Source organism: Hyaena hyaena, unplaced genomic scaffold (genome assembly GCF_003009895.1).
Source record: "Hyaena hyaena isolate Hyena2069 unplaced genomic scaffold, ASM300989v1 scaffold_1198, whole genome shotgun sequence".
In the NCBI taxonomy this organism is placed as follows: Eukaryota; Metazoa; Chordata; class Mammalia; order Carnivora; family Hyaenidae; genus Hyaena; species Hyaena hyaena.
Genome location: NW_024081837.1, coordinates 272294 through 299347, shown reverse-complemented (window position 1 = coordinate 299347; position 27054 = coordinate 272294). Strand labels below are relative to the sequence as shown.

General features: G+C 34.0%; 1 protein-coding gene across 1 annotated transcript in view; it reads right to left on the bottom strand.

The window, feature by feature from the left end:
* The window catches only part of LOC120224597 (cadherin-10), a 189103-nt gene that overhangs the window by 24973 nt on the left and 137076 nt on the right, over positions 1-27054 (bottom strand). The window contains exons 6-8 of the mRNA XM_039222856.1: positions 8135-8322; positions 6351-6604; positions 1896-2032 (exon numbers count right to left, since the gene is read on the bottom strand). Coding sequence (XP_039078787.1) covers positions 1896-2032; positions 6351-6604; positions 8135-8322 — 579 coding nt within the window. The remainder of the gene's footprint in view (positions 1-1895; positions 2033-6350; positions 6605-8134; positions 8323-27054) is intronic.

Sequence of the window (27054 nt, the reverse complement as noted above, 5' to 3'; positions counted from 1 at the left end):
ATGGAAAATGCAATTCCTAACTCGTTAGGCTTAAAATTGGATCTTGAATCAAGGAGAGAGCACAAACAATCATGATTCTGGAATGATTAGATTGGACTCTGTCAGGCACATGGCACCATGGTAATATGGAGATAGATAATAGAAATAAAAAGCTTTCCTGAATAGAAAAACTCAAAGAAAAAAATTCTTCAGTTAGCCTTAAATGGCAGAGCCATTTATATCTCAGTACGGAAAAACTGGGTCATTTGGATGGTGGAGTTAATCTGTATTTCAGAGCCAGATTTAAGGACAAAGCTAAGTCTACTATTTTATCTTGATTGAATTCATTGTTAATGATCTGTCCAGCCTAGTTTCATCCTTCTGAGACTTTTGCCAATTTTTCCCCAAAGCTCTGCCTTCCAAATCCTGGAATGGTGGCTTCAGATCTCTTGACTTTGATATGTATTTGTGGATTCGGCTTAGTATTTCAGATTTGGAATTTATAGGCTTAGTTTTTCTCCATGATTTAGTCACTAATTACTGCTTCTTTTTGAAACAGTTAAAGAGCTGATCTGTCCATGTAAATCACATTACAGGAATTAGAACCCATGAACGAGTCTGAGTGAGTGGACAAAGTTGGCTTCACAGGCATATGCAATTGCACAGGACCTTCCTCTCAAAAGGGCCCCACACTGATTTTAAGGCTCTGTTGTTGCCTTAAACATCTTAATCACTTTTTAACAAGAAATATGACACTTTTATTTTATAATGGGCTCCAAAAATTACGTAGCAGGTCATTTGCATGGGCAAGAACCTTTGCAATTAGAGAGAGATAGGATTTTGAGTTCTGGCTCTGCCTGTTATTACTCGAATGAAATTTTGTACATTAGGTAGAGAATTAAATATTGGATCTAGAAACAGAACAGCTAGTTTTAAATCTTAGTCTTACTACTTCTGGTATTGTGGCTTTGGGCAAGGGACCAAAACCCCTTGGAGCACCTTCTCCAGTATATAACATCAATAAAAATATGAGTAGGAGAAAATTAATATAAAATTCTTAGAATAATACCTGGCACAGAGTGCTTAATGTTAGCTATTATTACTGATATCTTCCTTTCCTCCTTTGTAAAAAGGAAGTGATAATACCTACCTACATGTATGTTGTTAAATGGTACATACCTGGGGCACCTGGGTGGCTCAGTCAGTTAAGCGGCCAATTTTGGCTCAGGTCATGATCTCATGGTTCCTGAGTTTAAGTCCCCTGTTGGGCTCTGTGATGACAGCTCAGAGCCTAGAACCTGCGTCAGATTCTGTGCTTCCCTCTCTCTCTCCCCTTTCCTTGCACTCACTCTCTCTCTGTCTCTCTCAAAATGAAATAAACATAATAAAATTTTTATTTTACCAATATTTACCATCGATTTTAATTTAGTGTCCATGCAATAAATGTAATGCATTTATTTTTCCCCAAAAGAGGATATCTTTGCTGCCTAATTCTAGATAATTTTTATTAGTCAACATTAAATGTTGATTTGGGATACCTGTAGTGATGCCTCAGTATACACAGAAATCATTGAAAAGAATTAAAGGTGCTGAAAGCTTTTTATAAACTTAGATTAAAATTACAATTCATGTATATAATGAGAAGGAATTCTTTTAAAAATATTTTTTAATATTTATTTTTGAGAGAGAGAGAGACAGAGACAGAGTGTGAGTGGGGGAGGGGCAGAGAGAGAGAGACACACACACACAGAATCTGACATGGGGCTCAAATCCATGAACCCTGAGATCATGACCTGAGATGAAGTCGGATGCTTAACCAACTGAGCCACCCAGACGCCCCAGAAGGAATTGTTTTTTAAAATGAAACAAAATCTAAAACTATATGTTAAATATTACACACATAAAAGTCATCTTACTGATTTCAGCAGCTATAACAGTAAGATTGTGCCATTGAGATAGTTCACGGTCAAGTGGCTTTGAAGTATAAAGGGATCCATTTCCAGAATGTATGTTAAAGATCCTGTCAAGGTCAGTATGGCGATCCAAGGAAAATCTGAACATAGAAAGCAAAGAAAAATACATGCAGTATTATTGGTTTGTAGGAGGAAATGGTGTAATGCAAACACACACAGTATCATATAATAATTTCATAAAAGTGCATAGTACTGATATAGAATGAAGACTATTTCATTGATTTATCTCACACACACACACACATTCCCATCTCTACCTCCCTCCTCTTGGGAAGGCAAGAGCTGCCACTTATTGGTCTTCTGAATACTTGTGTTATTAAATCACTACCTATTGCCATATTCAACTGAACGTGGACCACTTTTTCTACAAATAGTTGGCATTACAGGTGGTTGCAACACCGACTGACTTTAACTAGTAGTTGTGAATTCTGTTAAGGAATTACCATAAGGATGTAATGCAAAAAAAAAAAAAAAAAAAAAAAAAAAAAAAAAAAAAAAAAAAAAAAACAAAAAAAAAAAACAAAAAAAACAAAAAACCAAAAACAAATACAATACAAAACAAAACAAAACCATTCCCAGAAGCAAGGTCTTTTTCTTAGTGATGAAATTGGAGACATTAGTTCTTTTACAATAGTAGGTTATCAATTTATGATGATGTTCAGTAACCTCATGGTATGATACCCATATAGCTTCAGTCTGTTAACCACATGTAACATTGAAAAATGTATGTATTTTGACAAGAGATGTTTAAAAAACAAAATTTTGGGAAAGGAGTTTTTACACATTTGTACCAAATAAACTCTTAGTGTATGTATAAAAAACCAGCTATGCTGCAAATTGATTAAAGGCATGTGTTTGGAGTCATTCTAAAGCCTACCACCAGGTTTATCAATCAGGTTGAGATAGTTGGCATAAATCCCATTATTTGGGAGATTGTCAGGCAAGATGGAAGATGGCTATACCCCTCATTTAAGATGGCTATACACTTCACAATCCTACAATCCTGGCTACAAATCCTGGCTATGCTTGAGTTAGCAAGCATAATCCTCAAGTTATATTTAATGCTCCATATTTAAAAAAAAAAAAAAAACAAAGCAAAATAAAGATGACAAGTCCTAGAGTAAATTCAGTGATGGCAGATATTTTCCTAAACTACACTGTCATTTATTTTAATATTTTTATGAAACATTATTTTTCATTTTGTCTTGTGAGTTATAATACAAAATGATTTTAAAAGTGCCATAGAACTCTTTTCTCTTTTGATGTTCCAGACCTGTATAATATTTCAAAATATCCACTGAAATTTATAATCCTTATGCTGGGTTTTGAATAAATTGCATTAGAGGAACAACTTATGTTGTCAATATAACGAATGTGATTTTACTTTTGAGGACTGCTTATTTTGGATTTTTATTTTAAATCAGTTCTAAATGAAATGGGCCAGTAATGAACAAATCTCCTTAATAAGCTCTAGCCCTCTCTACTAACAAAATGCGAACTGAGTTTTGCATTCAAACAACATGCCTTACCAGTCACACACAAATTTGTAAAACACTGAATCTCTATATCTGGAAAAATCACAAATTCTATCTCAAAATTCTTTTACTACTAAAAGACTTAACATACCTCCCATATGAAAGTACCTGTACTACCCATCTCTGCCATTTACCACATTGTATTAGAAATTCATTTCAACATCAGCATGTGAGTTAAATCTCAAACAGGAAACCAAAGATGAAAAAAACTCAAGCATCATTCTTGATATAGTACGCACTCAATGAATATTATTTCAGTTACTGAATCTTCCTCCCTAACAGACTGAGAACTCCTTGAGAAATATGTTCACATCTGATATGGGGATCCACATATATTTGTTAAATGAAAAAAAGAGCAACTTACTTCTTTGACATTTTGGCAAATAAATTTTCTTATTTCTATAGAAATAGGCCATGAAGTTGCAATATGTAAATCAATATGAAGCATTATTGTTCATGTCATATCATTTTATGTGTTTCGTCTTATTTCTTATAACTTAGTTTTTAAAATAATTATAAAATTTAGATAATTATGTAAGATTACATTAAAGATAAAGAGAGATCCTGGTTCTTTTACAAACATGATATAATTATATTTTTTGATTCTCTATTGGCAAATTCTGTGTGCTAATTTTCATTTTCCCTTTGAAAATCATTTCAAGGAGAAACATTTGATTAAATCCCTTTGATTATTATATTAACACCCATAATATGTGACATAAACAATTTATAATACCCCCAGCATTATCGATCCCATAAATACATTGCATTAGTAAAACTCTTTTATTTCTGATTACATGTATATGTTTAAACTACATGTTCTATCAAGATTGATATCCCAAAATATTCAGTTCCATTTTTATATCAAGTTAGCATTAATTCAATTATACAACAGCCTTTATGGCATAGACTTGGTCATTAATAAGCAATAACATCATTAATTCTATTGCAATGGTAGACATAAATGGATTCTTTCCTTAGACTTGCATTCTGATTACATATTTTATTTTTGTTTCAAAAATCCACAGGCATATTTGACATATAATAATTATCAATCTATAAGAGGATGCAAAATCGATTTACATTTTGTGGATAATATCTTTACATTGCCACTTACTAACACCACTGGATTTAAATTGAACTTTTCTTAAAAATAATGTATTTCTTTTGAAAAATGCCACTTTAAAACCAGGAACACAGAACACAGCCTGTTAAAATCAATGAAGAGCTAGACCAAGAAAATTCTTGAACGGTATTTAATAGGTAAATTAAGCATGTATATTGGTTATGTAAAGCCTTCAAAGGAAAAAATATCCAAGAATGGAACCATATCAATGAAGCCAAATGGATTGGGGAAGAGACAATTATGAGGAATTCATGTCGGCAGATGAGAGCTGTACATGATCACCATGTATGTGGTCTGTGGTGCTGCATGTGAATAGAAGGGAATATTTTGATAATTTGAAACCACATGGATGGATCTAGAGAGAATAATGCTAAGCAAAATCAGTCAGTCAGAGAAAGACAAATACCATTTGATTTCACTCATATGTGGAATTTAAGAGACAAAAGAAATGAACAAAAGGGGAAAAAAAGGAAAGAAAAAGAGAGAGACAAACCAGATAAACAGACTCTAAACTATAGAGAACAAACAGATGGTCACCAGAGGAGGGTTGATGGGGTGAGGGGGTGATGGGTGAAATAGGTGAAGGGGATTAAGATTACACTTATCTTGATGAGTAAGGTATGGAAGTGTTGAATCACTGTATTGTACACCTGAAACTAATATAACACTGTACTTTTGCTACAGTGGAATTTTAAAAAACATAAAAACAAAACAAAAAATATTTAGATAAACTTTGTAAATCAAGCACTAATTTATATATATATATATATGCAGGACCTATAGCATTTTTAAGTTTGAGTTGAGTTAGCATCATATGGCATAAAAAATTAGAGATTTTTTAATATTATGCTGTTGTATACTTTGGAATCAAAGAAGAGTGTGCTTGGAAATTGTGTAATTATCATTTAAACTCTTACTTGACTGGACCATGTGGAGCCAGAGGGAGGCACAATTAACCTGTTGAGAATTAGGGAAATGAACAAAATCCAAAACACATGATGTACTAAGAGTTTAAAAATGGCCATTTTGATGAATATTATATATAGATATCCACATTTCTTTTCAAAATTATAGAACAAATATTAGTAAAAACTTTGAGTCTTTCTCATTTGTATGCATTTATCATAATTCACATGTTTTTAGACTGCCAAAAGAACACAAAGCAAAAAAATCAAAATTAAATTACTCTGATCTTTCTGGAATGCTCTATTTACTTTAACTAATATTTTTTGAAACAGCCAAAACAAAAACAAACAAAAACCTTCCCTTCTTTGATGGATCCTAGGAGTATAGGGGAGTTTCTAAAATGCATTTTCACTGCATTGTAACATTGCTAGAATTATATTCCTTTTAACTGTTAAAACTCTCAATTTATATCATTTAAAAACTGAAAATACAAAGGAAGTGATTCGGTTACATTTTAAGAGCACCGCTGACACAGTGTCCTTTATCTGTACTGGGATCAAAACAACAAATACCTTAAAAGATACAGGCAGATGATATGAGCTAGGTTTTAGGCTAAAAGGCATGATTTGAAGTAGAGCAAAGTATGAAGCTGTGCATGCCCTGCCCCCAAAACATTCAGAGACAATTTACTTTAAACACTTGTGCTACTCAAATTGATGTACAACTTACGGAGAGACTCATATACTTCAATGCATTAAATGCTATAAATAGAATTTAATGCTCTCTACATTGCAGTCCCCTTTCTTTCATCTGAAACATGGGCATAATTACCTAATGGGGCTAGAAGCAGAATCTGGGTCCCTTGCCATTACAGTACCAATGATCGTGCCCACTTCAATGTCTTCATGAACTTCAAACAGGTAGGAGGATCTGCTAAAAATAGGAGGTTCATCCACATCGTCTACGGAAATTTTCACAATCGTTGTATCTTTAAAGGGTCCCAGGTAATAAAAACGTGGATCCACGTGGGTATTTTCTGCTTCAACCTTCAGAGTGTAAAGTCTTCGGCTCTCATAGTCAAGTGGCTGTATAAATAAATCATCAAATTAGAGTGAGGGAAATTGGATTATATGTTCCTGTCAAGTTACAGTGTGATTTTCAAAGCCTGGTTGAGTTCTGTCAAGTTGTTTATTAACTGAAAATAATTAAAAGTTATAAAAAATAATATCACATTTACGTATCAGATAGGGTTCAATTTTTACTTTTTATGCATTCAATGTGTAATACTTCAGAACATAGGAAAATTAGACTTTAAATCTTGGAAAGATTGAAAAGAATCTTAAAACCTATTTTATAATGTGATGATTCATTACAAAAAACGGGCTGGTAGATTGTTTGTGTGTTTATGTGTACATGTGGGTATGCACAGGCTTGTGATACTGCTAAATGTTTGTAAGTAACAAATTTAGTTATCTTTTTACATTTATGTCATGATATTACCATTCAGTTTAATGGGCTCATGATACTACATAAACTTTATAAAATTTTGAAGACTAATATAAAACTTTCAACAGTTGTATGAAACATTGAAGATCAGGAAAACCTTGAGTAAAGAGAAGAGAGAAAAATTCTGATAGCAAATTAGTAATTAGGTCACATTATGAATAAACAAAAAGTGGGACCTACATATTGATGCAGTTTAACTATCATGAGTATGAAATCAAGCTCTCCCCTTCTTACCCCTCCAAAAGGTATGTTTTGTTAGCAGAGAAAAGACATTGTGGTTTCAGATTCCTTCAACCTTCCTTTTTTAACTGATAAGCAGTAAATTCTATTTGCATTATTATTACTTTCCAGTCATGAAAAAAAAAAAAAAGAAGCTGCTTCCTCCTTTGTGGGTCACCGTCCATTTAAAAACATTTGGTCCTGTACTTTGGCCTTTGCAACAGAATCTGCGGATAGTTTTGATTACTCATTTCTTTAGTGGTTACTTAATGCAATAGAGTTTTCAGGACATTTCATTAGGATCTTTCATGGGGCCTTAATTTTTTCTTATAATAATTGTACTGAGGCTACAATAAAAAACCTAGTTACCTTTAAACTGAATCACTGAGCATATGTTAGCAGAAAAGTTTCATTTATGTAGCAGAAGGGAAAATGTGAACAATTAAATTATCTTCAAAAATATGCTGTCTCTTTTTATTAGCAACTCTAATTATTGCTTCATACATCTGGATAGATGGCATGCTACTTTCTGTGCCTCCAAATGTGATGACACGTTGCCATTATTAGCTATTAACTATTTTTTCTAAAAGAAAACAGTATTATTATGGGGGGGGCTTTTATTAATATGGGTCAGAAATACAGTCATACATATACTAATTTGCCTTTTAAATTTTGTTAAAACTCAGGTTGCATGTTTCAATCAACAAAAGTATTTGGTCAAAATGCCCAAGGAGATCTTTGGCTTTATGTCACTCGTGTTTGTGCGTGATGTAAATTACATTTGGACATGATATTGGTATCTCTTAATGGATAATGCATGTGTGGATAGCACATAACAAAACCATTATTTGCTAAATGGGAAGATGCCTATTTATATTGATGATGGGCACCTTTTTCACTGTTATGATGCCTTCTTGTGTGTCCTTCTCCGTTATGATGTCAAACATATCAGTCCCGTCACCATCAATAATTCGGTATTCTACTTCTGCGTTTTTCCCAGTGTCCGCATCAGTTGCTTTTACACTCCCAATGGCTGTGCCGACAGGGGAGGACTCAAGAACTCGAAGGTGGATGGTGTCTGAAAAAAATATATATATATATGCATACACACACACACACACACACACACACACACGAGGGAGAGAGAATTTTCGTTATAAGTCTTAAACTCTACATCAGATATTGGATGATTAGAAAGTTCAACACCCATAGTATGGATTAAGATTAAGGTCTAGGAATGGAAAAAGTGGAATTTAGGGGGTTTGGGTCTATGCATATAACAAATAGTTCCATCCTCTAATCATGTTAAGAACTCTGTTTTTAGAAGGAGCACATTGTCTTTTGCATTTGCACAGATAACTAAAGATCGGCTTTCAGTGCAGATACGTACCTGTGTGTGTTTATACAATCACAACAAATCCCAGAATATACAGTGAATATTTATATTTGTTTCCTCTTTGTTGTATTTAGTTCTTAACTAACCTTAGTTTATTTCAGCTAAAGAACAGAACATTACAAAACTCCATGAAATCGGCTATAGTGGGGAGGAATCCTATTTCTATTTGTGACAGCAGAAACAAAAGCTAGCCTGTGGGAGAAATACAAAGAGGCACTTTACAGTGTCAGTGTGAAACACTCAATTCTGACAAGCTCCCCTCTATTCCACAGCAAAACAAGAATTTATCTAAGCCCCTGGTGCATCTAGATGTGTTTCTAGTGGGAACAACTTCTACTGCTGAACATAAATCTTCAGAAACATAAATCTCATAAACTTATGATCATAAATTATATATTACTGACAGATTAATCAACCTGAAGCACACTTCTGATTATAGCACCTTCATGCTCATAAACCTTAAGTAATTCTCCTTCAGATATATAATAAAACCCAGACCTTTTAGCCAGTCATGCTCTTACCTGAGTAGATCTTCCCCGGTGTATTTTTCCTTTAGACACTTCTCTGAAGGATTTTGCACCAAACTGGACTTTACAAAGTTTTCTTGTCAAAACTTAATTTCCTACATGTCTCTCTCTGTTTTTCACATGCTAGTTCCCTCACATGAATTTCTTCCCCCACTACTCTCTTGTAATCACAATGCAATTTATCAAATCTGAGAAAATGACACGGTTACAGTGTTACAGTGAGTGTTTGGGGGCTGCGCTTCTCAAAATTCATATATTGAACCTGAATCCCCATTCAGTACCACAGAATGTTAACTGTATTAGGAGACAGGGTCTTTAAAGAGGTAATTAAGGTTAAATGGGATCATTAGGGTGGGTTCTAATCTGATATGGCTGGTGTCCTTTCAAGAAGAGATCTGGGCATAGGCACAGAGTGGGGACCATGTGAAGACACAAGGGAGAAGACAGCCATCTAGAAGCCAGGCAGAGGCCTCAGAAGAAACCAACTCTGCTGATCCTCAATCTCAATCTTGGACTTTTAGCTTCCAGATCCGCGAAAGAACAAATTTCTGTTTAAGTCACCCTTAACGGCAGTCTGTGGTACCTTATTATGGCAGCCCTAACTAACACAGGTACCTCCACATGCTCAGTTTGGGAAGTCATTTCCTATGACTCAGCATCCGCAATGCCCCAGTGAGTTTCAGCCTGTTCTTTTTTTTTTTTTTTTTAATTTTTCTTTTACATTTTTCTCTGCATCTATTTTTGAGAACACTATTGAAAGCAACTCTCAACTCTTTCCTTGGCTACTGTCCTATTGAATAGCACTCTTTACCTTTGCTATTTCTAAAATCTCCTGTCCCTAAATATTCAGATGGCTCTCAGTCACTTCCTTCAGATGATTGCTCAACTGTGACTTCCTCAGAAGTTTTCACTAATAACTTTACTGATAATAGCCCTATTGGAAATACTACTCCCAATCATTCTTCATATTACTTGCAACAGCTATCATTAAATTATTTACTTATTTATTTTCATGTAACATGAAGAATTAAAGAAAAACAGGGATTTTGCGTTTTTTCACCAGTATTTTCTCACAATCTTTCTTTGAATGTAGTGGGCACTATATTCTTATTTGTGCATTGGATAAATGAGAAACTTCATAACTTGTGTACCAGCTCCTAGATGTGACTAAATTCAACCAAATCTCAGATGCTCTTATTATACACTGAAGTCAAATTATCTTTTTGAAAACAATAATCTTTGTGTGTGCGTTTTACATTTTTATGTATGAAAATAAACAGTAACACTATCAATAATTACTCAGAGCTGCAAAATTATTTGATTGGTCCCATTGAACTTGAAATGAAATATACATAAGCTGGCTCTCCCTAAACTGGCTTCTCTGTCTTGTCATCCTTTCTCTTAATTAATACTCTCCATGACGCTGGTCGCTTTCAGGTTTAGATTTCTCCGGTATGCTTTTCTTACTTTGATTTTCCACATGACTCTGCCTGGAAGCCTCTAACACTTCTTTTGAAAAATATCTATTTCACAATCCTTCCATCACAGAACATCACCAACTCTAATCTATTTACAGATAGACCTTTCTTTAAAATATTAAATTTTCTAGAAGCAGCATCTCAATAAGTTGATTTATTACACTGTAGCAGAAGCAGCTTTTCTAAAATACAAAAATAATATCACTGCCCTACTGAAAGCACTTATTATTGACATTAGGATAATTTTTTAATTTTGTCATTTAGTTTATGATGTCTGTAAAATCTGCTTGCTGTTAAAATCTTCAGAACCACAATGATCTATTCTCAGATCAAAATGAAATTATTAGACATGCTTGAATAAATTTTAATAAGTCTGTATCAATTAAATTCTCCGACCATACTATAATTAAGCAGAGGTTAATATAAAAAAATAAAACTCCCAAATGTTCAAATTCTTGAAAAGTTAAAAGAAAATTAAAAATAATTCCTATGTAACTGATGGTTCAAATAACACATAAATATAGAAACCTAAAAATAATTGAAAAATCAGTGAAAACAAATTGACACATGGTGCAGAGAAAATGATTCTATTCAGAGAAAGTATTTTTTAATGTTTATTTATTTATTTTTAGAGAGAGAGAGTGTGAGCATGGGAGAGGCAGAAAGAGAGGGAGACAGAGAATCCCAAGCAGGCTCCAAGCTCAGGGTAAAGCCCGACATGGCCCAATCTCATGAATCGTGAGATCTTGACCTGAGCCAAAATCAAACAGTGGACACTTAAGCAACTGAGAAACCCAGGTGCCCCTAGAGAAGGTAATTTACAACTCTGTATGTTTTTATTCAAAGAAAGACAAGCTGAAACTAATGAGCTAAGCATTAAACATAAGAATCTAGAAAAGAAAGACATAATAGCCATCAAAGAAAAAGAGGATAATAACTAAGATAAAAGCAGAAAGTAATATATCATTGAAAACAAGTATAGAAAAAGAAGAATAAAAATGCCAAAAGTTGAGTTTTTTTAAAGGATCCACAAAATAAATACATAAGGTAAAATGGTTCACAAAAAGAGGGCAAAAAGTATTAAGAATTATTTTAAAGAAATGCAACTACAGATAATGTAGTGATTTAGAAATTCAGAGAATATTATGAACACTAAATATTTAGGTAAATTCCTAAAGATAATTAAAATACACCAAAAGCTACTAAAGAGGAAATAAAATACGATTTAAAATGATTTAATGATTTAATATGATATAATATTTAAAATGATCTACCCTCCTAAATACTAACAGCTCAAATATTTTTTATTCTTTTTTTAATGATTAAAAAAACTTTTTAAAAATTTATTTGGGAGAGGAGGGCAAGAGGGAGAGAGAGAGTTAGAGAGAGAATTCCATGCAGGCTCTACACTGTCAGCACAGAACCTGACATGGGGCGTGATCTCACAAACCATGAGATCATAACCTGAGCCAAGATCAAGAGTCAGATGCTTAACTGTCTGAGTCATGCACGTGCCCCATGAGGTCAAATATTTTTAAGGAACATTCATGAAACAGAAAATTCTTTATATTCTGTTCTTATTGTAAAGTCTTTTGGAGAAAAGAAAAATGCGGACTCTTTCCCAACTCATTATGAGATCAGTATAACCCTGATCCTAACGCCAGATAAGAGTCCAATGACCATACAGAGTGAGTTAAAAGTCAAGATCCACCACACCTAATTGTATAATGTTTAGTAAGTTTCTTTTAATGAAGATAGAACTGTAACTTTAAATATAATGAGGTATTCAAAACTTATAATAAATGAAATAACTCTTATTTCATAATGTGCTAATGTGTCAAAAAGCCAGAAGAAAGGTAACTACTCACATTTAAAATAAGAAATCTAATTATATCTTTGATTCAAAAATATAAATTACAGGAAGTTTTGCTTTTTAACTTGTTAACTGATATTTGTTTTAAAAATAAAATATCTATATCCTTCAAAACTAATTTAGAGTGCTATAGTTTATATTAGTGTTTAATTTTTTAAAGCCTAAGAAAAATCCTGTACTATAACAGAACAAAAATATCTCATAGAAACACCATAATATTAAAACTGATAACACAAATCTCTATGTATAAATTCACGCTTATAAACTAATTGTACATTTTTATTTAAATCGTTGTCTCTACAAAGGCCTAGAATTTTATTCCACTAGCATCACATACAACCCTAATGCCCAATACTGTTTTCCATAATATAAACTAAATTTTCTTGGAGATTTGCTGTTCTAAGTCACAGGAATGGAAAAGAAAGTGGCATCAGGAATTCTTCAGACAGAAATTAAGTAAGTTAAGATCAATGGGATCGTAGAAAAATATAAAAACCAACTTGTTTCTACTGTCCATCATTTTGAAAATGTGATTATTGATAATATAATAATAATTCAGTTGATTAAAAAACATTAAAACAGGCTTCTGGTACTATAAACTGGATAATTAAGTTCAACTGAAAAATGATATTGTGGATCATAAATTGGGATAGAAATGTACACCTGAAGGTTTTAAAAAAGGACAAGCACCAAATTGACAGAAAATGAGAACCTACAAGAGTTAAGTAGAAAACTGAAATCCCCTTTTGGCCTGAGGATATTTGCCATCTCTACAAAACTGATCATTATTTTTATAGCCTCTTCAAGCAAGAAGGACATATAGCAAACTCCAAGTAATCCACAGACAGGTTATGCAACAACAAAGTGTCCCCACAATTAACTAGGATTAGTGTTTTGCAGGAAAGCATGATCTAAATACAAACCATGCTTTACAGCATTTTACGTTCCTAGTATCAGTTCATATGATCCTAAAGAACTATATTTTTTACAACCATAAGCACCTTTAACTGCTGGAAGAGAAAGATGACGCTGTAGCATCCATCAACACAATGGTAAAGGATTATAAGGCAGTCTACAGTCACTTCAGGGAGAATCTGTATATGGATAAGAAAACCACTGAAATTATGCTATCTGGGGGAGACTTTGCTTCTTAACTACCTCTTGTCATATCTTTCTTTTTCAAGTGCTTTTTATAAGAGCGAGGGACATTACTAGCCCTGGAAAGATATACTATAGCTGAATGAAAATACAGTTGTAAATATTTGGCTCATAAAGCCACCAAAGAAGGAAAAAAATGGAGTCAGGTGTCACCAGATATATAGAGCAACATATGAAATGCCTGGTGAGATAGACACACACACATATATAAATACATGTGGATATAAATATATATATGTGTGCATATATATCCATATGTATTTATATGTACTTATATGCATATATATTCTTAGCAAACAAATAGTTCTTTAATATTTTAATGGAATATATTATCAATAATCTTTATAAATACACTTTTGAAATTTCCTAACAAAGGTTAATTCAGCTCTTTCAGAGTGTTACAGGTATCTCTGCCTTATGAATGTTTTGAATTAACATTGTAAGTTTCCTCCCTTTCACCTTCGTGTTTCACAATAATTCTTAAACTACAAAATGCTAAGGTGTATTCAGATATTAATAAAATTATTCTATTGCCAAAGACAGCTGTAAACTACATGGGAGGGGGATTACAAAGAGATGAGGTAATTTCCAACTATAGCCTGCAAAGGTATCTCTTCAATTTCCTTCTAACATGCAAAAACTTTAGTTAAAAATTCTGCATCAGTATCTTTTTGGTTATCTGCAACAATCCTCAGCTCACACACACACACAAATTGTTTCTAAAACTTCAATTTACAAGTAAATGTAGGCCAATATTTTAGCAATCTTTAGCAAGGAAAAGATTTCTAAAATAAGACAAACGATTAACAATGCATAAGATAAAAGGTTGATGAATCAATCTATGCTCTAATTAACAACTCCTCTAAATAACAGACAATATAGAGAAAGTGAAATACCTTACAAATAAAGAGAAGAGAATAATTGCACATTGCAAAACACAGTTTGTCTAAAATCCATAAGAAAAGACAGATAAGCTACCAGAAAAATTGGTCAAGGACATGAATGGATAACAGTTTACAGCAGAAGAAACAAGAAAGGCAAATAAACAGAAATACACTGGATTTTTATCAAGCAAATGCAAATTAAGGCCATGATGTGATACTCACTATTTCATATCTACTAAATTGACAAAAATTAAATCTGACAAAACCAAGTCTTAAAAGTATGTGGTATAACGGGAACTATTATGCAGAGCCGATGGGTGGTAAATTTGGCACCATGGTTTTGGGAAATGTACTAATTAGCTAGGGCTGCTTTAACAAAGTATTAAAACCATAGAAATTTGTCTTACAGTTCTGGAACCCAGAAGTCTGAGATCTAGGTATCTGGCAGTGCCATTCTTTTCCTGAATGCCGTAGGGGAGAATCCTTCTTTTCCTCTTCTAGCTTCTGGACCTTGCCAAAAATCCTTGGCATTCCTTGAAAGGACATCATTCCAGTTACACGGCCTTCTCCCTGTGTGTTCACATTGTCTTCTCTGTGTGAATGTCTGTCTCCGTGTCCAAATTGCCCTTCTTTATAAGGATATCAGTCATATTGTATTAAAGCCCTAACCCTAAAGACCTCCTTGTAACTTGATTACTTCTTTTTTTAAATGTTTATTTATTTTTGAGAGACAGATCGTGAGCAGGGGAGGGGAAGAGAGAGAAGGAGACACACAATCTGGAGCAGGCTCCAGGCTCTGAGCTGTCAGCACAGAGCCCAACATGGGGCTTAAACTTACGAACCCCAAGATCATGACTTGAGCTGAAGTCAGCCTCTTAACCAACTGAGCCACCCAGAGGCCCTTGAAAGGTCCCTAGCTTTACATAAGGCCATATTCTGACATACAGAAGTTTTTAGAGGACACAATTCAACCCATAACATGAAACAATGTGGGTTATATATATACAAAGTGAACTTAAATGGTAGCATAAACAAAGCCCAGCAATGCAGATGAGAATACTTGCAGAAATGCCATATAGAAACACTATTTGTAAAATGGAAAAAAAAAAAAAAAAAGGAAGGGAATACAAATGTCAAACAGAATGCAAATAGGTAAATTCGTTACATAGTATACATGCCAACAAAATTCAAAAGTGAAAACTGTGAGCTATAATTATGTGGGGAAAATATATATGAATCCTAAATACATAATAAGTGGAAATAGACATGTATCAAAAAATTTTATATAGTGTGATATTATTTTTATAAGCTATAAACAAAAACCACAAAATATACTTTTAGAGATATGTAAATGTTATATGTATACTTATCTACATATATGTGTATAATTATCTATATATGTATATATAAATATATATTAATAACAAAATTTGAGGATCATGAATGTAAATGAAAACTATTTTTAAAGGCCTGTAATGATTCAAAGTGGTACTACTTATATTCTCTTGCAGTTATTATACACTACATGAAAGCAAACCCATATACACCACAAATAATTGTCAAGTCAAGTATCACTTAAAGTGTTGGTAATGGGGTCACCTGGGTGGCTCAGTCGGTTAAGTGACTGACTTCATCTCAGTTCATAATCTCGCGTGGATTCAAACCCCACATCCGGCTTTGTACTGACAGCTCAGAGTTTTAGGATTCAACAACGTGTCTCACAAAGTTCAAATATATATATGAAATCGATATATTATATAGCGCATATATTATATATTATCATAATCACATATTATATAGAATATATATCATTTATATAATTATATATTTAAATATGTATATTTAGGATATGTATTTTTATATATAAATATTAATTATATATAATTGTAGGTAAGTGATATTAATATAAATTATACCTTAATATAAATAGTATATAATATATAATAACAATAATATATATAACAACACAAGGAAACATGAGTATCACAGGAAAACAAAACACTAAAAAGAAACAATAAAAAATTCCAAAAGCCAATAAAAACGAAACAAATAGAACCTTGCAGCTAGACCAACAAAACAATGTGGAGCCATCATATAAAAAAATATTTTAAATTATCTTCAATATGCTTTAAGAAGTAAAAGTGGTCAAAAAAAATCAGCAGAAAATAACTATAAAAAGTGGCTGGGCATTTTTTATAAAGAACCAAATACAGTAAATAGATATTTACAGTATAATAGTTGAAGTTAAAAAATAATGGATGACTTAAACTTAAGATTATTATTATCCGATGTGGAGTTTGAGAACTAGAGGATACATGTAAGGAAGTACATGCAACTGAAAACTAATATGTAACTGTGTGGTTGGAAAAAAAAAAAGGTATGGATTAAAATGTCAATGGGCATTTCAAGGTAGCCCCTGATCCTAGCAAAATATTAAGCAATGTCATCAAAATTTGATGATGAAATTATTTTGAACCTAGCCAGCATATTAATCAAGTGTGATAACCCAATAAAGATAGTTTTAGACTCAGCAAATTCTCTCCTTGTAGGCTTTTTTAAAGAACCTAATGAAGAATGTATTCCAGAAAAATAAGGTGCTAAATCAGGATATGGGAATGCATGAGATCTAGACAGTTTTGTATCCAAAATACAAAAGTAAAAAAGGAAAGTCTGGGGAGGCAGGTTTCCTGAGCTGTAGAGATGAGCCAGCCCACATTGGAAGGGAAATACGATGGGTTTAGGTGTGCAACCCTGAATGCTACCAAAAAGAAGCTAAATGCTCTGGGGCTGCTCACTCAGGAATTCTGGGCAGCTGTACACGGAGCACATGAAAAGCTCAAAGTTGTAATATCTTGGAAAAATACACCTTTGCTAAAGGGGATCTCTCATATTCAATAGTTGAAGTTACTGCATGGGAAATAAAATGTCTGACTTTGTCTCTGAGACATTTGAGAGCCAGAGTATGCTCCATTAAATATTTTGGCCCAGGGACACCGAGGTGGCTCAGTTAGTTAATCATCTGACTCTTGGTTTCGGCTCAGGTCATGATCTCACAGTTTATGAGTTTGAGCCCCAGGACAGTGCAGAACCTGCTTGGGATTCTCTCTGTCGATCTCTCTCTGCCCTTTCCCCACTTGTTCTCTCTCTCTCTCTCTCTCTCTCTCTCTCTTTCTCTCTCAAAATAAATAAATAAACAGAAATTTTTTAAAAAATTGGCACAAAAGTTCAACATTTTACATAGTTCATAGTATACTATTTTGATAAGCTCATTTTGAAACTTGCAGGGGTTTTTTAGGCAATTAAAAAATCTCTCTCTCTCTCTCTCTCTCTCTCTCTCTCTCTCTCTCTCTCTCTATATATATATATATATATATATATTTTTTAAAAAATTGGCACAAGAGTTCAAAAGTTAACATAATTCATACTATAGTGGTTTGATAAGCTCATTTTGAAACTTGCAGGGGTTTTTTAGGCAATTAAAAAATCTCTCTCTCTCTCTCTCTCTCTCTCTCTCTCTATATATATATATATATATATATATATATGTACCTAGTGCTTATAGTGAAAATGCTGGTGGGATAGAAAGACAGAGAGAGACTGACAATAGTGGATATAAAATAAACCTATTCACATTACTTAAATTTGCTAAGATAACAGAGTAATGGGAAAATTTTGATTTAATTACATCTGGGGAAGAAAGGATTAAGATGTTACTGAGCTCTATTTCCATCAGTCATGAAAAGAAGTCAAAAGGTGAGATATAAAAACATTTCAACAAATAATAAGAATATTTTGATTAAAGAACTGTAGCTTAACCTAGATGAGCTGAAAAGGTAACAGTTTAAGTTATTTTCTGTGAGGATTACAGCTACAGGTGAGGAAGAATGGAAGAGGTGGCTTAATTTCTTTTTAAAAAAATCTATAAACTTAATACTTCAATGCAAAATATTTTTTAAAACTTTAACTAGAAAATTTCCTGATGATATTAGGGATTATCAGATTCTGGTAATAGGTTTCCTAATCATGGGTCTTCTTTTAACAGGCAGAGTAAGAACAAAAGAGCAAAACATTATTGTTTCATTAATTTTACTGTCACATAGATTTCACTGAGTATTGCCTCTGGGAATTTGTTCTCCCACTTTTTATTTTTAGCTTGGACATTTTTGAGATTGCTTGTATTTTTAGGCACATGCTTAGATTCTGAAAATCTGCCTGCTTTAAACTTGTCATTATAGTTCTGGTCAAGGATCCAAAATTATTTATCACTTCATTTTATTTCTTGGTGAAGGGATGATCTCCATTGCAAAGTTTATTTCTTTTTGAGGAGAATAAGCGTTATCTGTGCTAATTTTCAGTACCTTCTGAGACATAAACAGGAAGTGATCATGCTCCATTGGTTCACATTATACTAAGGCTAAATTATTATATATATCTCTGTTCTCTTCCACACTAGTTTGTTGGAAGGGGCACGGGCGCGCGCGCGCGCGCACACACACACACAGTAGGTGAATTGGGAATGTGTGTGTCCATACAGGCATATACATATATTTATTTGTTCCTGAAACATTAATAAAAGTATGTTCAAGGTGTCTCATATTTTTCAGAAAAGCCATGATTAAGATGGAGCCAATTCATCAAAATAGTATAGATTTAGTTTTCTATTAAATAACTCAAATAGCTATATTATAAGGATACATATGATATATACACACATACAATATACACATTCATGACTGTTTTAAATCTATGGCAACTTTAGTAACTAATTTGTTCAAGAACTAGTTATTCAGTGCCCAACATACACAATTTGACAATGCTTTCTCTGGAATTGTGTTTATGTGCAGAAACCTGTTTAGGGAGAAGTTTCATTGGGTCTATTTCAAAGTTAATAGACTGCATTTCTATATTTTAAATGTGTGAAAGAGCTATTCATTCATTTTTTTCTAATTCACTTCCAAAAGTAGCCTGCTGAACACAAGTATTCTAGTTTGTCAAACAAACTGAAATTATTTTCATTAGGAGTCTGCGACGGTGTTTACCATGTGGGGGCGCAGCAGGAAGGGCATCGGAAAGGAGGCAGATTGTTATGAGTCCTCTGACAAAAAACAAAGTAGCTCCTATCACCCATCTTACGTTTCATTTTTCCCTAAAGACATCTATTTGCATGCTCTTTATTTTTTATCTTACAGTTGATGGAGCTTTAATTATGTGGTATGCTTTCCTATCAATTCCAATTTATAGTTGTTTTAAACTCATTCCCAGGTGTCAGATTGAATCATTTGCTTCTCTTTTAATGTTTAGAGCAGATAAATGTTTCTTCCTAGTGAGTATGTTCTTAGTTTGGTTATCTATTTAAGTACAAAAGCCTGAACACAAGGAGAAATTGCCATTTGTGCCTCACATATGGAAAGTCGTGTTTAGAAGTACAAATCTAAAAGGTAATTTTGCTAAGACTTCCTAAGGTCTGGGCAAAATGTCTGAGGAATGCACTTTGAGACCATTATCTACAACCTCACACCACATCTCAGTTTTCATTATTAAAGATTTCAAGCAATTTTGACGTAGTTCTGGTTTTCTAGGAGTCAAGACTAAACATTCCAGGTCACTTGTTTTTACCAAACATTTGATCAATAGGACCTTTGAACTTCAATATTAAAAACGTTGCAGATTTGTGTACTAGAATTAGAAACAATTGACAGCTCAAGGTAAGAGAGTTTGGAGGAGAGATATAGGAGGCAAAGTAAGAGATGTGACAAGCTGACATCCTCAGAAACAACCTAAGAGATGCCAGAACACTGGTGGGAGGGCAGCAAGAGCAAACTCAGGTTTTGAGCTCGGCAGCAAATAGTTGCGGTTTTGTTTTGTTGATAAAAAAACAGTAAGGCTCAAAAAGATATAATTTGTCTTTTTCCTTTGTTCTCTGCCCTTGTTTCTATTCACATTTATGTACGAACTCTTAGCATTTCCAGCACTGTGGTTAAAGAAAAAAAAATATATGAATCAACAAAATAATTTAACATTAGTTTAATTTTTTTATTTGCTTTGTGTGTAATCTTATCGTAACATCTTCATGCTGCATAATAATCTGGAACAACACTTGCTTTAAGAAAAATGACACAATTATGCACGTTTATAAACCATTCCATTGTATAATGTTTAAAAGATGTTTTTTAATGAGCTTAACAGGAAGAAATTAAAAACGAGATAAAGCTCCTTGGAGAAAACTGCACAGTGGTTAAGGAAATTATGCAATGCTAAATGGGCATTTAGGAGAAAGGAGAGGAGAGCTGAAAGTCACACCAGAGACTGACAAAGGAATGAGGCTTTGGAACGGAAGACTCTCACCAGAGGAAAGACGGAAACCTAAATTTGTGAGCACCGGAGACGTGATCACCAACTTAGCTTTGGGCATTGAAGTTAAATTAGAGCAAAGCGAGATGCTGCATGCGGTCTTAGTTTCCTGTTCATTGAGGAAAGCTGCAGGACAAAGCTTTTAGACAAGCTGCCCATTGATCCCTGGGGACTGGGAAATCCATCTTGATACGTATCTTTGAAATTGTCTCCAAGGTTTGGCATCAATACAATGCACACAACTGCAATGTATAGAAACAAAACTGTTTCATAGGACATGGAGAGGTTAAGATAACCTTAAACTAGTCATTCATAATCATGTTAACATTGTATTAGGTAGCCCCTACTATTGCAATGTGTTGCTGAGCGGGCATACTAAAGACTGTAACAAACAAACATATTTGCACAGCTATTTGTATCTACATATTTATATCTATATTTATCCGGGGGTATTATTAAACTTTGCTCTGAAGGATACAGAGGAACTTTGAATCCCATTTTGCAAAATGCCAAATGGTTAGTCGAAGGCAACTCTCCATGAAGTAACCAGGGAGTTTCAAGTGGTATTTGTATAATTTCCATGCACACTGTTCCTCTGAGGAATTTAGATCTTTCATCAGATTTGCAATATTGTGCATTTCCCCAGTTATGTCTCTCTAAACATTTAGCCTAGCTGAGATTATACTGTCTGTTTTCACTTATATATCGTGTGCATACCTTGCTTGGATCGGTATATTTGTCTCTACTCTTAGATACCTGAAACTCAATTCAAAATGTTCAGATCAAATTGAAATCCCTGTCTCTCTCTTCAAACAAGCTCTTCTGGTAAAAAGCTAGAGCTTTTTCTTTTGCTCTCTCCTCCCTCCCTCAAGCCTTTGTCGACCTAGTTACCAAGTCCTGTGGATCACCCACTTAAATATGTCTCAAATCCCTCCTCTCCTCAGCATTAGTCCAGACTCTGCTCCTGTGATCCAAGCAGTGCACTTCATTCCTACTAGAATAATTAGCCAAAATGAAGAACTGTGCTTGGTCATCTCTTTAAACATGTTCCTTTGCATCATCTATATGGCATTTTAGTTTTATATCCCTCCTTTTTCCTGATGTTAACAATGCCCATATATTTTCCTTCTCTCATAACCCCTGCTTCAAACCCTGGGGTCCAGCCATACCAAATCGAGCTCATTTCCCTTGTTTTCCTGCCTAGAGAACTCTTAAGTAATTTTCTCTTTCCTGATCCACTTCCAACTGAAGAGTTTATCATTTGATGATTTAGACTTTAATTGGCAATTATAGTATGAATGTTATTGCATCATTCTCCAATGATAGATGTGTGCAGAACATACATGTCAACATACATATGTAAAGGCATACATATATGAGATATATACTTACATCTATGCATCTGTACATACACATAACCTATATCTACATACAAAAATAAGCAAGAAAAGAAGAAGACACAGGGCGTAGGATAAACTACAATGTAACCAAAAAGGTGTGTGTGTTTATGAGAGAGAGAGAGGACAAGGGAAAGGGAGAGTTTGTGTCTATGCCCTTCAAAGTACAAACCATTTGTGGATGTATCCTATCTTATATCTCTCTTTATTAATTTATTATTATTTCCTAGCATAGTGCCTGCCCACACTGTTGGACTTTGGTCAATGTTTTATAAATCAAGGAATGCTTTTATAACACCATTTCTTCATAATTCTTATAAACTATAGACATTGGAACCATAGGGAAGAATCCTACAAATATTTTGGTGGTCACAGAAAAAAATCACACCTATCTCTAACCAATATAAATTATAGAACAGTACTATGGAATATAAAGGTATTTTTTTTTCCTAGAGAATGAAAAAGGGAAAAAGAGACATTTTAAATTTCATTCCTTCTTTCTCATGCTAAGGCATCTTCCTTGGGACATACCTGACTGTTGCTCTAGTTGAAATGTGCTTGATAATTTTAAAATATGCAGATCAGCCTGAGGCCTACATTACCTTGGAATCCCCATAGAGAAGAGGTTGATTCTATTTACAAAGTGAAAATCAGCACTTATTAAATCAAATCTCTCTTGTACCAGGCAGGGACTATGGTAGTCTCACAGCTCACTGAATGTACGGGTCTTAAATCCCTACGTATATCATAGAGACATTTCCTTGAAAGACCTTGTCTCAAAAAAGTTGTTTATTTATGTGTCCAAGGAGTATAAGGATCCCATTTAAAAAAAAACAAAAAACAAAAAACAAAAACAAGCAAGTCATGTCTGGTCCCGGAGAATTGCAAAGGACCAACCCTTAAAGGTTTCATTTCCCTGTTTGTATCAAATGCATGGACGTTTTACGAATTTAGTATACCTTATCTAATCTACCTACAAGTAGTGAATCATGGAATTAATGAAAAGCAGTGCTCTAGGGAAGATAAAGAGAGTCTTTCAAGTACCAATTTCTTTTATGGTGTAGTGGTTAGAAGCATAGATTTTTGAGCCAAAGACACTTGATCCTCAATCTGACTTTCATTTATTTTCCAGTTATAGAACTTTGAATGAGTAACTAAGTTTACATGTATCTGTTTTTTTTTTATTAACAAAAAGGAGAAGGTAATTATGTTATATTATTATAATTGTATATATGTAAAGACTTAATGAGTTAATATATATATTTTGTATTTTATAGTGCTCAGTACATGCGGTAACACTGCCTATTTCTATTATTTTTACACTACTGCTTTATTTAAATTTACACAAAGTGGATAACCAATATTTATGTAATTTAATGGGCTAAATAAAGTCAGTGGCCAATATAGATCATTTAGATAAAACACATAAATATACATAAGATATCTTTTCTGGGCTCTGCCTGATTCTGATATTGTTTTCTATTGTTTCTCAATTGGCTATAGTTGTGTATAATATTTAGATACAATTTGAGGGAATATAAAGAGTATTAAAATATTCAGAAAATTAGAGTCTTATTAAGTTTATTTGTACACCTAAATTGTCTATTATCCATAATTTATCTTAATAAAAACTTTCCTATATGGGAGAAATTCTATGTCAATTTTCAGACTTAACAACCCAATGAAGAACTGATTTTTATTGCTGTCCTTAATAATTCACGGCAAAAAGTATAGTGGACAATTATAAATTCACTTTTTTGAGTGTACTTGGGATAGATCTGGAAACTTACATTATAAATATCACATCAAATTTTCATAGATTTCATGATTATCTACATACATAATGCCCTAAAACTTATCTTAAGAGAGTCAAGAATAAATATAAATAAAACTATCACTCAATTTGTTTGCATTTTATAAATCTTTCCACTTAGTAAACTTTCAGCTCATTTAACATTGCATAAATGTACTAGTTACAGGCCCCTGACTCCCACTTGCACACCTAAGCTTGGTGCAAACACATCTGCGACTCAAGGCTAAGTAGACCAGGGGCATGGTTCCATGACAGCTGCTTTTCTCAGGAGCCCACACCTAAAGTTAAGGGGATGCAAAAATAATCTACTCTTTCTGTCTTTTGTCTCTGTGAGAAGATGTGTGGGAAAGCAGTTAAATGTGAATAAAGAGCTGTGGTCTTGAGCTATGCCCTAGAGTTGGCTCATTTGTGGTTCGAAGTTTTTGCCTGGGGCTCAGTTAGTGCATTGCCTTTCTTCTTCTTGAGTTCTAGTGAACTATTGTCCCATTCAAGAATGAGAGCCAAGTCCTCAGCACCAGCTGGCTGGCTTGTACCCTGACCATCTGCGTAAGTGCTTTTGTAAGTGTTTTTTTTTTTTTTTTCTAAGCTTGAACCTACTTTCTTGATATTTATTTTGTTTTGTTTTATTTTTGTTTTTAATGGATTTGAGAATCTTATGATACAACATTCTCTGCTACATTAAGGCAAAGATACTGGGATCTGCAGATCAGATATTTCTTAATCATTTATTCTGGTCAGGATGAAAATCAGTTATTATAACATTTTCCCAGAGATTTTTTTCTAAGTCATTGGACACAGTCTTGTTCCAGTTGATTTTTCCAAGCCCCACAAAGATCAAGTTTCAGTAATTTAGTCTTTTCATAGAGCCTATTTTGGTTTTCTGACATTAGGGAAAGATGAAAGGAAATGGGATAAAAAAGACTAAAATATTTAAGCAGGATACCAGGATCTTAGATTTCAGGTGAAGAAGTGTAATATTTTCTGGGTTAGCACAATGAAACAGCAACATTCAAGGACCACTGAACATTTGACTGGTTGGAGAGCAGAAAAGTAGGCTCTGGAGTCCTCATTCATGAATGTATTCATCTGTTTGGATGAAGTAAGCACATTCATTTTGCTGTGGCCACTGGGGTTACAGGTCTCTCCAGGCTTATGGCACTTTTCTTTAATCTTTGGTTGGCCACAAAAGAACAGCAATACAGCATCAGAAACAGAAAAAGAGTAAGATCAGAAACATTAGATATACTCCCGAAGACGGAAAAGGGGAAAGGAGGAAATCCATTTTTGTCAAGAACCTATTATATGTACATTTACTATTGAAGACCTTTTACATATGTGACCTTATTTATTTATTTATTTATTTATTTATTTATTTATATCATTTTTGCAATGATTCAATTTTATTTTAGAGAGAGAGATTGAGACCATGAGCAGGGAAAAGGGGCAGAAGGAGGAGAGAAGGAGAGGGAGAGGGAGAGGGAGGGAGGGAGAGGGGGGAGAGAGAGAGAGAGAGAGAGAGAGAGAGAGAGAGAGAGAGAGAGAGAGAGAGAGAATCTAAAGCAGGCTCCAAGCTCAGTACAGAGCCCTATATGGGGCTCAATCTCACAATCCTGTGTTCATCACCTTAGCCTAAATCAGGTGTCAGATGCTCAACAGACTGAGCCACCTGGGAGGCCCTGACCTTATTTATTAACTGTTAACACCTAAGTATTGTATAGGTGGGATTAAGATCTAGGGAAGCTAAATTTCCTAATTGTATGCATTCTCAGTTCCTGAAATCACTCAGGTCTCCTTAGAAAAGCCTCCCCTATTCATCCTCCCTAACATAGCACACCTGCCATTCTCCAGCCCCTTCCCTGCTCTATGTTCTTCACAGTACTTACCACACAACCAGACATCACATTATACCCCTGCAGTTATCACTTTATTGTTACATCTTCAACCAGGAGCTCGGGTTCTTTGTTGGCCACTGTGGCCTAATTCCCGCTTCATGCCTAGGCCATCAGAAATTATCTACCAAACCACACTTAATTCAAAATTTCTTCCTAACTACTATATTGTTTTTCTATTTTATTTTCTTATTCATCTTAGCTTCTTAAAGTACAGGCATTATTTCTTCAGTCTTCTTTTTGCTCTTCTTTTATTCCGCAACTTAATATCCTCCAGCTTCTCACAAAATGATTTCAACTCAAACCAACTGGGAAAGATCTCTGCAATTACTCCCATTATGTAAATTCCAATAGCTGCTATCCAGTGCTGATTTAATTGGACTTTACGGAAGTAATTGTCATTTTTGTCCTTTCCATTGTTATTCTGTTTTGTTTTGTTTTAGTATTATAAAGTTCCAAAAACATATAAAATTAGAAAATACAGAAAAGTAAACAGTTAAAAGCATCTACTATTTCAGCGGTGCCTGGGTGGCTCAGTCGGTTAATTGTCCAACTTGGGCTCAGGCCTTGATCTCACCATTCGTGAGTTCAAGCCCCATGCTGGGCTCTGTGCTAACAGGTTGGAGCCTGGAACCTGCTTTGGATTCTTTGTCTCCCTCTCACTCTGCCCCTACCTCACTCACATTCTCTCTCTCTCTCTCTAAAATAAATAAATATTAAAAAGCATTTGTCATTTTTATCACCAGAGAATTTCCATCACCACTTTGAAGCAGGTCTTTTATCATTTCTTTTTCCTGCACAGAATATGCCTTTTAATACATTAGAAATTTGCTAATTCCCAACTTTGTGAACTCTTCATCTTTTTCTACCTTTATGGCATATGGTAGTTTTAAGAAAAGACTTAGATCAAGAGATAAATTTCCCAAAAAAAGCTTCCACTGTATGTGATGTACTCATACCCTCACCCCCTCATTCCAATTTGGATAAGTGCTGCTATTCTGTATGCCCATTGCATTCTGTGCATAGTTCCTTCATTACACATGA